This window comes from Notechis scutatus, chromosome 4 (assembly GCF_049901735.1).
Source record: "Notechis scutatus isolate UNSWTSFEM ecotype Mainland chromosome 4, rNotScu1.2, whole genome shotgun sequence".
NCBI classification, from domain to species: Eukaryota; Metazoa; Chordata; class Lepidosauria; order Squamata; family Elapidae; genus Notechis; species Notechis scutatus.
Window position 1 is genome coordinate 166,299,862 of NC_142012.1, and position 12,465 is coordinate 166,312,326.

The 12,465-nt window shown below is 47.8% G+C and overlaps 1 protein-coding gene across 3 annotated transcripts in view; it reads right to left on the reverse strand.

The window, feature by feature from the left end:
- The window catches only part of TFRC (transferrin receptor), a 38,016-nt gene continuing 25,551 nt past the window's right edge, over nt 1-12,465 (reverse strand). For all 3 annotated transcript variants that reach the window (XM_087965594.1, XM_087965595.1, XM_087965596.1), the window contains exons 16-19: nt 11,682-11,763; nt 9,400-9,642; nt 6,230-6,370; nt 1-3,408 (exon numbers count right to left, since the gene is read on the reverse strand). In XM_087965594.1, coding sequence (XP_087821720.1) covers nt 3,166-3,408; nt 6,230-6,370; nt 9,400-9,642; nt 11,682-11,763 — 709 coding nt within the window. In that variant the 3' untranslated portion in view covers nt 1-3,165. The remainder of the gene's footprint in view (nt 3,409-6,229; nt 6,371-9,399; nt 9,643-11,681; nt 11,764-12,465) is intronic.

Genomic DNA, 12,465 nt, shown 5'->3' on the forward strand with positions numbered 1-12,465 from the left:
TTTTTACAACTACATCTAATGTCTTTTTTAACGCACCCAGGACGCATGCAGTGCTATGGAAACAATTACACACACGCAAGAGACACCTCTGCTTTATGAAACACGGGGAAGGAAACCTCGCACAGGAAGGTTTGCTAAGCCAACTTTTTCCCCCCCTTCTTCACACAAAATGAAGAGAGGTCTGAAATGCAACAAGCTTTTGATTTGAACTGAATGACCGACACCCAGAGATGGCCCAAAAAAAAATGCGGCCACCGTCGTCTTTCCAGCTCGCTCAAAAATCCCACCAAGGTTATTTTAATAGCGAGCACGGCTGGAATTCTCTTTATTTTCGAGTCGGTTTTTTCATGTGCAAGTTCAATTTTTGATTGTTTCCTTTACAACCCCCCTGCCAACGGCAAAAGAAAAAACCCACAAGCAAGCTATGCGTTTTGGAAAGCCAAGGCCAGGAAATTACAGTTCAAAGTCAACCTTAAACGATTCTTTAGACCAGGGGGGTCTCCAACCTTGGCAGCTTTAAGACTTGTGGACTTCAACTCCCAGAGTTCTCCAGCCAGCATAAATTACTCTCTTGTAATCCTTTCCTCTGCAATCTTCCCACTTTGGAGGAGATAGGAGCAAAAGAGACACGGCTGGCTGAGGAATTCTGGGAGTTGGAAGTCCACAAGTCTTAAAAGTGGCCAAGGCTGGAGACCCCCCTGGTTTAGACCAGATGTTTTGGCTAGAGATGGGGGGGGGGGTGTAAACCACCAACAGCATCTGTCACTGGCTTTCCAGGTTCTTCCTGACTTACCCAGAAGATTCCTTGTTATCACAAGCGATTCCCATACATACATTTACCTAGGAAGCCATTAAAAGTTTTTCAAACAGAGAGAGAGAGAGAGAGAGAGAGAGAGAGAGAGAGAGAGAGAGAGAGAGAGAGAGAGAGAGAGAGAGAGAGAGAGATGGAGGGGTGGGGAAAACAAGGACACCGATGAAGATTCAGAGAAGAAAAAAAATCCATGCCCCTTAAGAAACGCACAATGGCCTTTTTGGGAGCCCGCATCAAAAGCCAGAAGTGGCTCTAGGTTCATCATCGGGCATCATTCCTGCATGCCTGAAGCTATGTGGAGAACAAGCCAGGATTCCTGGTTGAGAGAGGAGAGGTGGCCGTTCTATTTCCTTAAGGCAAGGTGGGTGGGGGGTGGGGGGAGAAGCCAGAGCCACCAAGCTGGTGGGGGTGGGAGGCTTCTGGTTGGGCACTGGGGGATAAGCAGAGCAAACTTGGCCAAGCCAGAGTCAGCGATGATGCTCCCCCCCCCCCAAAACAGGCCAGTGCCGAGGGGCACGTTCTCCCCCCGCCCCCCTGCGCCATGCCTTGAGACAGAAACAGACAAATCGTACCAGGTTTCCAATAAATTCATGTTAGATACTAACGATCATGCTCTGCAGGTGATGAGCATTGATAAAAAATAAATTATGGGGAACACTGTCCCCGATAATTATAAAGACACCCTGTAGTGCAACATATGGAAGTCGCTGCCTCCGATATAACACTCGTGGTAGGCAAAAGCTACCTTGTTTCTTGGACATTATGGGAGACCCTGCCCCCGATAATGGGATTCACCCTCACTGTTTGCAGGACTGGAGGTTTCTTCTGCAGGACTTTTGGAGGCTGGCTTGGCAAATGGCCCCAGAGGTGGGTGGCAAGAGCCTGCGGCCAGCTCCCTTCCGCTTAACCCTCGCCGGCAAAGGCAAGGGGATGGAGGGGGCTAGGTTGAAGCCCACGTGGGGAGGGGGTCTGCAGTCGCTGGCCACTTCTGGATTAGGCAAAAAATCTAGGGGGTGTGGACAAGATTCCCACGGGGCCGGTCTCCAAACTTGGCAACTTTGAAGGACTTGCGGATTTCACCTCCCGGAATTTCCTCAGCCGGCACAGCTTGCTACTTACTCTCTTGCGATCCCTTCCTCTGCGCTCTTCTCCTCTCTTCGGAGGGGATAGGAGAAAAGGAAACAAGAGGCGCGGCTGGGCTAGGGAATTCTGGGAGTGGGAGTCCACCCGCCTTAAAAGTTGCCAAGGTTGGACACACCACACACACCCCCGCCCCCCGATGCAGAGGGATCGAGACCAACGTGAGCGGTCAAACAGGCTGCCCTCCAAACCGTGGTCAGGATTTACAGCTGGGCACAGCGGCTCAAATCCCGGCGCATCTAGAGGGCGGCCAGAGTGTTTCCTGCCTTCCCAGCGCGCACCCCAGAAACGGCAGCGACTACAAACCCTCTCTTGAAACGCTGCAGTGGAGGGAAATTCACGCCCCCCTCCCTCCCAAGTCTCCAGTTCTCCTCACGGTTAGCAGATGCTGCTTTTATTACTTAATATCAAAACAACGACAGTATAACTGTCATAATTATGGAAGTCACTGCTTCCGATAATTATATTCGGTAGAACACAAATAGCATTTATAGTGAACACTGTCACTGATAAATAAATAACTAATAAATATATCTCCAGGACCGAGGAGGCCGCGGGAACGCGCCCTCCTTCCCTAGTGGGACCGACGGGAAAGGCTCGCGTGTTTTCCCGGTTGGCCAACAAAGCAAGAAGACCAAAGGGCTTCCCGGAAAAGGGCTTCCCGTTGCCTACATTTCCTAAATCGTGCCCGCCGGACCTTATCCCCATTCGCCTCATTCCCCGGAGTAAGTGGCCCGAGGGGAACCGGACAGAGTAAGGTAGAAGGGCTCCACGTTCCAGGCCTGATGAAAATATGCGTGGGAGGAGATTCGAACCTGGTCCCCCCCCCTCCCCAAGCAGGCTCCCACCAATTTAAGCCTTTTTTGCTTTGCGGGGAGAGTTTCAATGCCGACTGGAACGTGGTCGGCTTAGGGGGCTTTCTCTGTCCAGCCAGAGGGGTTCGCTTACTCCGGGAAACGGAATTCCTTCAGATTGCTAAGGGGATGATGGGGGCCTTATTAGCCACATCAGGCAGGGACATCGATCCGCACATAAAAAATCTCTCCCAAGATTTGAATCCCTCAACTTTGGGACCCTCTAAAAACCCAGCTGAAAAGCTAAAGGGAAGGTGTGTAACTGGGCAACGGGTTTGGGGTGGTGGTGGAAGAGGATGGGGGTGGAGGGGGTTTTTTTGGAAGGGTGGGGGGGTGGGGGGTGGATCGTTGTTGTTTTTTTCAGAGCTCGTTATTGATGTCCCAAACGTCGCCAGCCAGGGCGTTGGCTGCCCCTTGGATGGTCCACGTCATGAGGGCCAGCTGGTTCTTGAAGAGGTCTTCGTCGAAGGCGCTCGCGTTGCTCCTGAGCAGGAGGACGTGTTCCAGCAGGGCCTGGGCGGTGTGGGAGCCGGAGCCCAGGAGGATGTGGCGGAAGGGGGTGTCCCTGGGGGAGACGTAGGGGGAGAGGAACTGGTACTCCACCTGTCCCATAAAAAAAAAAAAAGCAGCGTTGAAGGGAGGGTTTTTTGCAAAAGTGGCCCGCTTTTTAAGAGGGCTTTAATTCCCAGAATTCCCCAGCCAGCAACACTTAAAAAAAACAAAACTTTTCATTCAACATTTTTGTGGTTAAAAATAAACATATATATGTACATATATTTTACAGCAAGCTTTGAACGATAGTTACACTCATCCTTTTCTATTATTGATGGTCCAACCTATCAAATAAATAAAGTATAAATAAAGTATATTGTCAAATGATCAGATACCTGTTAGGGATAACATTGTTTACCCTAACTGGTTTGGGTAAAAATAATAAATATGGTATCATGGTTTGTTGATTAAAGTGTGTGTAACTTTAACTGCAAGAATGTAATTAAGGGTGTGGTTGTAAAAGCACAATATAAGAAGCGAGGCAATTGCAGCTCTCTCTCTCTCTGGCTTACTGATCCCTAATTACTGGATGGATTGATGACTGCGTTCTTGATGGAACGGGGAGAGAAAAAGGAGTGTTGATTTTTCTCAACGGAGAGAAGATAAAGATTGGACTGATTTACTGTAAGTGAACTGACATTGGCTATTCAACACGGACTTTGCAAATAGAGTATCCCCGACATGACTTGACTGAAATTGATATATGACTAATGGACCGTTTATTTTGACTATGCTATAATTCTTAAATGGAATAAACTATATTTTTGATAGCACAAGCGTATCTGTATTTTTACTGCGTGTTAACTAGAAAACTTATCTCACACATTTACCTGTCTTCCTATCTGACTTCGCTGCACATTCTGTTTAGTTTGTTTTCCTTAACACCCGTTGGGGAATCCAGGCTTAACAATACCACCTTTTCTTTAACCAATCATACCAGATATCCCATACCTTGCAGTAGTCACTATCTTATTTTTTTTAAGAGTTTGGTTAGTTAGTCTATCTATCTCAGCACACTTGTGCATTTTACTGATTACCATTGTTTTCTCAGGGGGTCATAGCCCATTTCCAGTTTTGGGGCAAAGCTTATTCTGCCAGCCAGCAACACTTCTAAACAACTAAAAAGATGCTGAGACTTTGGGAAAAGTGCAAAGAAGAGAAAACCAAGAGGATTGAAGGCCTGGAGGCTAAAACATACAAAGAATGGTTGCAGGATTTGGGTTTGGCTGGTCTGGAGAAAAGGACTAGGGTGGAGGGTGGGGACATGATAGCGGTATTCCAGTATTTGAGGGGCTGCCCCAAAGAAGAAGAGGGGGTCCAATTATTTTCCAAAGCCCCTGAACGCAGGGCAAGAAACAACAGATGGATCCTAACCAAGGATGAATTTCCTGACCGTGAGAAAAAATAATCAAAGCAGCAGCTTTTCTCCTGCTCCATCGCTGGAGCCCTTTAAGAAGCCACTTGTCCAGAATGACATAGGATCTCCTGTTTGAGCAGGGGGTTGGACTGGAAGACATCCAAGGGTCCCTTTCCAGCTCTGTTATTCTGTTACAAGAAAGAAGCAGCCTGAAACTAAGGAGAAACTTCCAAACAGCGAAGACGATCAGTGGAATGGAAGTTGCTGGTGCTTCACAACTTTTAAGAAGAGACGGGACGGCTGTCCAAAATGGTACAGGGTCTCCTGCTTGAGCAGGGGGTTGGACTGGAAGACCTCCAAGGGTCTCCCTTCCAGCTCTATTCTATTCTTCTGAACACTTAAGTCAGAGGTCTCCAAACTTGGCAACTTGAAGACTTGTGGACTTCAATTCCCAGAATGCCCCAGCCAGCACAGCTTACTCTCTTGTAATCCCCTCCTCTGCACTCTCTCCACTTTAGGAGGTTAAGAGAAAAAAGAAACAGACACGGCTGGCTGAGGAATTCTGGGAGTTGAAGTCCACAAGTCTTAAAGTGGCCACGGTTGGAGACCCCTGCTTTAGACCAGATGTTTTGGCTAGAGATGGGGGGGGGGGGCAGGGGAAACCACCAACAACATCTGTCACTGGCTTTCCAGGTTCTTCCCGACTGCTGGCACCTGCAGGGGGCACTAGAGACCCATTTATGGCCTTCCCTTTAAACTTGCAATACTGTAAAAACCAGGATTCTCCAACCTTGGCAACTTTAAGACTTGTGGACTTCAACTCCCAGAATTCTCCAGCCAGCACAGCTTGCAGTATTGTAATCCCTTCCTCTGCAATCTCTCCTCTTTGGGGGAATAAGATGAGTCAGAGAAAAAGAAACAGACACGGCTGGCTGAGGGATTCTGGGAGTTGAAGTCCACAAAACTTAAAAGTTGCCAAGGTTGGAGACCCCTGCTGTAAACAGCGTTTAATATGCAGCTTTTAATTCCAGCATCCTGTTGTGTGCATTTCCTTTGAATATACCGTGTTTCCCCCCCAAAACAAGACCGGGTCTTATATTAATTTTTGCTTCAAAAGACGCATTAGGCCTTATTTTCTGGTTAGGTCTTATTCTTGGGGAAATACGGTTCCAAATGAATAGAACGAGGGGTCCCCAAACTTGGCCACTTTTAAGACTTGTTGGACTTCAACTCCCAGAATTCCTCAGCCAGCAGAGCTTCCCCTCTTATAATCCCTTCCTCTGCAATCTCTCCTCTTCGGGGGAATAAGACTAAGAGAAAAAGAAACAGGCACGGCTGGCTGAGGGATTCTGGGAGTTGAAATCCACATATCTTAAAAGTTGCCACGGTTGGAGACCTCTGACTTAAGGCAACCAACCATCAACAGTGAAGCATAAGCTTAGCTGACTCACTCAGACAAAACCAAGGTTGGTTAGCGAAAAGGAAGAGAAGAAAATCCTAAAAAAAAGGGCTCACTTTCATCAGCCGGTCGTTCAGGAGACGGGACGCATCCCTGTTGGTGAGGTCGGTGTTTTTCACATCCTGGGTCAGCGCGGTGGTTGCGCGAGTAAAATCTCCGCGGGCCTGAAAGAGGCCCGTGATATCCAAACCCCGTTTCTGCAACAGAAAAGAAAACAGGACTGGTAGGTTAGCAACAAGGACACGCAACGGAGGCTGCCTTGCAATTTCATTTCAGGGTTCGTGAGGCGCGCTCCAAACACAGACTCCAGTTGACTCATTTCGATGGTTGTGTCATGGACTCCAGCAGCTTCCACTCCTGGAACACGTCAAACCTTTTGGTAAGGTCAACTTGGAAATCTTTCTGCTGATAATCCCAAAACAGCCTTTTAAAACATGGCTAACACACCCAGGGTACCTTTAGGGGTCCTGGATGCTCTCTAAGCTTGGTGGTTTTCAGGCAGATTATTTTATTACCCAACTAGCAGGGGTACCCGAGCTTCACTACGAAACTATGTGATCAGGCTTAGTTTTGGGGGAGAAAAAAAAACATCCCTGCCTCCCAGCATCCATCAGTATTCATCTGCCTAGTGTCCTGTCAGTGGGTGAGAGTTGAGGGCTGTTTGGAAACTGGAAGTGTCTTTGCTGTGTGAGCAAGGAGACGACAGCAAGGAGCCTGGGCGTGGCTTAGCTCAACTGTTCTGGACTAAAGCCGCTTGCTGCTCTGAAACTGAAACTCCTCTGCTTGTGTTTTGCATTTGGAAGAGATTTCTTTTCAGGTGGGGAGGGGGAGTAGAACTCCTTAGCATCAGAGCGTGTTCATAATAATAATAATAATAATAATAATAATAATAATAATAATAATAATAATAATAATAATAATAATAATAGAAATACTCTAAATGCTCTGATGGTTGTTTTCAAAAATCCTTTCTTAGTGAGCACCCAGAAGCCAAGAGGAAAGATACGGGCCAAATGTCAAGTTTGTACACTTGACGGTTCTGGAGATTTTGTGTGTGTATATATATATATATATATATATATATGGATCTTTGGTTATTCGGGTTTTCTCCGCGTAAGTTTGGAGAGTATCTGAGCAACGTTTGATGAAGTCTCATTCATCATCTTCAGGCTTCAGCTCTGTGCTTCTCTGAGAAGCACAGAGCTGAAGACAGAAGCCTGAAGATGATGAATGAGACTTCATCAAACGTGCCTAGATACAGAAGCCTGATGATGGCAGATGAGATTCTGCTGAAACGTTGCTACAACTTTAAAAGAACTACAATGACGTGGGAAAATACCCGAACCAAGCCGAACACCATACATGTAAGTACCATGAAAACTTAAGAAAACATATATATATATATATATATATATATATATATATATATATATATATATATATATATATATATATATATATATATATATATATAGAGAGAGAGAGAGAGAGAGAGAGAGAGAGAGAGAGAGAGAGAGAGAGAGAGAGAGAGAGACTAGGTGGTATCCTCAGTGCAAACCTCTCCCCCTCCTCTTTTAGTACTGATGATGTCACCTAGTTTGGTGATGTAATGTCTGCATAAAAAACCACCAAACTCAAGAGAGCACCAAGGATCCTGCAAGTCCTCTTCCTCCTCTGCACAAACCCTCCTCCCTTCTAGCGTTGATGTTGTTCCCTACTTGGGTCGTGAAATGTCTGCAAGAAAACCACCCAGCTCAGAGAGCACCAAGCACCCCACCGTTCATTCTCGAGGTATAAACATTCTCTTGGTATAACCGAGCGTTTCCAGATAAATGCACTTGGATTTTAATTGATTTAATCTGTTCACATTAATCAATTTTGGGCTTCATTTGACGGAGTTCTAAGCTGCCCAGAGTTGCCTTCAACAGGGAAATGGGTGGCATATAAATTTAACAAAGAAATACCTCCTTTTTCAGGTAGGTAGGCGTGATGTCTCAGTGGTTAAAAGACACCTGGTTTGTTTCAGCTGAAAAACGGTCAGTCTGGGTTTGAGACCCGAGCGCTACAGCCTGAGCTTCCAATTCCTGCCCACCTAGCAGTCCAAACACACGCAATGTGAGTAGATAAATAGGTACCACTTTGGCAGGAAGGTAACAGCGTTCTGTGTGCCTGTGGTGGGAGATAAGCCATGCTGGCCTCGCGACCACAGAAAATGTCTTTGGACAAGGGTCTACGACACCTTACCGTCATGACCGGCTCTCTATGGAACAATGCGCTGCAGGACAAGAGTTATGCTACAATTGAAGAAATGGTCAAATAGAATCATTGAAAAAAAAAAAGGATGCCAAAATAAAATGGCAAGGGCCTTCAAACTTGGCATCTTTTAAGACTTGTGGACTTCAACTCCCAGAATTCCCCAGCCAGCCAGCCATGTCTGTTTCTTTTTTTCTCTTTAACCTCCTAAAGTGGAGCGAGATTGCAGAGGAAGGGATTCCAAGAGAGTAAGCTATGCTGGCAGGAGAAGTCTGGGAGTTGAAGTCCACAAGTCTTAAAGCTGTCAAGTTTGAAGACCTCTGAAAATGGGAATGACAAAAAATTAAAAATCAATGTTTGATGATTTTGAATAATTAAACTGGATGGTTGAATTCATGGCTACAGTGAGTTGGCCATGGCGAGTCAACTACAGCGAGCTCTCCCCTTCCATTTGGACAAGGCTGGCTCCCTCGGCTAATTAACGGAAATGAGCAACGGGCCCTACAGTTGGGACACAACCGGAGAAGGGAAACCTTTTTAACTTTGATTGTCTAACCTTTCTAGAGACGGGGGTCCTCCCCAGCTGCTGTTATCGTCTGGCTTTACCTCCCCCGTCGGTCAGTGGTGGGTTTCAATTTTTTTTTTTTAAAACCACCGGTTCAATGGGTGTGGCTTGGTGTGCGTGCGCACCGAACACGCACTTTGCGCGGGCACAGAGAGACTTTCCGAAATCACCTCCTGCGCGCTCTCCCCTGTAGCTTCAAGCAGCTGCCGCGTGGCAATTACGGTGCCGCGCAAAGCAGCGGCGCTTCAAATGCAGGACGTAAACGTTAGTATGGGAGCCTGGCCAGGCAGGTGGAGGCCCAACAGCACCAGCGTCGGAGAGAACCGCTACTGGCTTGGCAGAACCGGTAGAAGACCACCCCCCTGCCGTCGGTTGGATTTAATGAACCGTCCCCCCGCGCGCCCTTACCTTCATTTCCTTCTGGTAAGGGAGCAGGCGCATGATGAAATTTTGCAGCCGGCTGTCGTAGCTGTTGTAATCCAGGTAGAGCTCATGATCGTGAGTCAACCTGAGGGCCATCCGGCCGGCTATTTCGGCGGCCAACCGGACTGCCTTTTCCATCAGGGGGGCGCTGCTGCCAAAGGCCATGAGCAGGTTGCCGGGATTGTCCTCCGCTGTGCCGAAATAGGGGTAGGGGTAGGAGTCTCCGCCCTAGGAGGGAGAAGCAAAAACGGTGAGCCGTTCCACGGCGAGTGGGGTCTTTTTTTCTCGCCTCCCATTTTTCCTCTCGGCGAGCTTTCCGCTAGCAGCGGATTGTCGAGAGAGAAAGTGGGAGTTTTGCGCCAAGTTGCAAAACCCACTTTTGTTCAGAGTATTGCAGCGTCAATTTGGCGCCAGAAAAGTCAACGCAGGTGGCTGAGGCTTCATTTCACTTCTTTATAAACATATAAAGTAAATTTTACAATACCAGTTGTAGATTTCTCCAACATGGTGCAAGCTCAAACAGACGCAGACATGTTACAGGTTCAGAGCAGAGCTCTGGTTTTCAGCAAGCAAGCAAGCTAGTTTCTCTTTCACTTTGGAGCTGAGCATAGCACAGAGATAAACGAGGCCCAGATTGTCTCTTTTAAGTTTCAGCCCTCAAATTCCAGCTCTCATTACCTGACCTTGTTTATTAAGCTCTATTCCAGTTCATGAATATATACTCTGACAACTTTTTTTGGCTGCTTCCATCGTCCCGAGAAGCAAAAAGTGTTTTCCATAACTGAACACACCAAGATTTTCAAAAACTTTCTGCAGGCATGATATTCTGCTCTGAAAAAAAATCGGGCCGGCCAAAAGAGACCCCGCCGCGCGCCCGCTGCTTTCCCCGCCAGGGCCGGGCGGTGGCGTGTTGCACGGAGGCTGGTCTGTGGCTGGCCCAGCTCCCTTTCCTGCTGCTCAGCGGCCTCCGCCGCACCGCCCGGGCTCCGCTCAGGTATCTGGCTGGGGCTGTCAGGAGTTGCTACCGTCGGCGCAGCTCCACGCGGCTCCAGTCCGCGTTGCCTCGGGAAGGGAAAGGCAAAACCAGGAGCCGCTGCTGCCGTTGCAAAGTGCCGCCGCGGCTCTTCCTTTTGCCTTTCCCTTACTGAGGCAACGCGGGACTGGAGCGCGCGAGCCGCGCCAGCAACTCCTGACTCGGGCCTCCGAGGGGAGGAAGGAGAAGAAGGGGTGGGGGAAAGGGGGTGGGGGCAATTCCCAAAAAATCAGAATTCGATTTTAATCGGAAGAATATCATGCCTGTTTCTGGCAAAACTAGGTCCCAACCTCTGCAAGATTTCACAGCACAGAAGCTATCTGGATCTCTGTTCCAATGGACAGGCCACCCTCTCTCCTATGCAGGTAGTCCTCGATTTACAAAACAGTTCCGTTTAGTGACTTTCTGGCCTTGGGGGAAAAAAAAGTGACTTATGACAGTTTTTCACTCATGCCGCAATCCCATGGTCATGTGGTCAAAACTCAGGTGCCTGGAAACTGACTCCTATTTTATGATGGTTGCAGTGTCCCGTGTGTGTGTGTGTGTGTGTGTGTGTGTGTGTCATGTGATCCCCTTTTGTGACCTTCTGACAAGCAAAGTCAATGAGGAAACCAGATCCATTTAATGGCCGTGGAAAGGGGTAAAAATGGGACAAAATTCACCGAACAGCTATTTCACTTAGCAACAGGAATTCTGGGGCTCCATTGTGGTTGTACCTGCAGTCCTGCCCCCCACCCCCCAGGACTTTAAGCAGGGGGAAGTTGCCCGATTTTAAAAGTTGTGAACTTCAAACATCCAGAATTCCCCAGCCAGCCAAGAATTCTGGGAGTTGACACCCACAAGAATTGAAGTGGACAACTTAAGTGGCCTTAAGACTTGAGAGCTTCATCCCTGGAAGCGCTCAAGAAGAGACTGGACAGCCCTCTGTTACAAACGGTATGGGGTCTCCTGCTTGAGCAAGGGGTTGGACTAGATGACCTACAAGGTCCCCCCCCTCCAACCCTGTTGTTCTGTTCTACTTGACATCGGAGAGCTTGCTCGATGAACAGCAGCCCAACTTCTGAATGTGAGGATGTCCACGCTGACCTGGAATTTGATGCCAAGCTAGGCAACCCCCACCTCTCCTCAAAGCCAGTTAAGGAAGCAGCTTGCACACACACACACACACACACCCCAACGTCAACAGAGGCAGTTGAAAAGCTACTTGCACCCAAGGGGCGAGTTCAGAACTCACGTTGTTGATGCTGAAGGAGACGGAGGGGATCCCGGAAGAGGCGATGAACACTCTCGCTGGGTCATCAAAGCGAAACGGAACTCTTGAGGATAAGGGAAAGAGAGAGGGGGGGAAGTTTCAGCCACTGCTTTAGAACTAGTTTTTTTTAAAAGCCAGTATGGCCTAGCGGTTAAGGTGCTGGTGGAGAAACCAGGTTACGGCGAGTTGTAATCCCACCTTAAGCCAGCAGGGCGACTTTGGAACAATCACCAGGAGAAAATGAGTTCTAGTCCTGCCTTGAGGCAGAAAAGCTACTGGGTGACTTTGGGCCAACCACCAGGAGGCGGTGAGTTATAGTCCTCCCAACCTTAGGCATGAAAGGTGGCTGGGTAACTTAAAGCCAATCATTCTCTCAGTCCAACCCAACTCACAGGGTTGTTGTGGAGAAAATAGGAGGAAAGAGAACTATGTATGCTCTCAGTCTTGAGTAACTTATAAAGTAATAAAGGCAGGGGGCGGGGGAAGAGAAATCCAATGAATAAATAAGCTATGGGATCAAAACTCCACCAATATACACCAACAACCAACACAAGGAAGCAACAATATCATGATTTTGGGGGGACTGGGTAAAGTTTTAGATTGAAGTTTATGATTACCTACACCGTATTCCAGCATAGACTAACTATCAAACAAGTTCACCACGCAGAGCAAACAAAGAGCACAGTCACCATACGCTTTACTGCTCAACTACATAACTGTAACAGGAAACTACTCAGAATAAAAGAGCATAAGAGTATATATACCA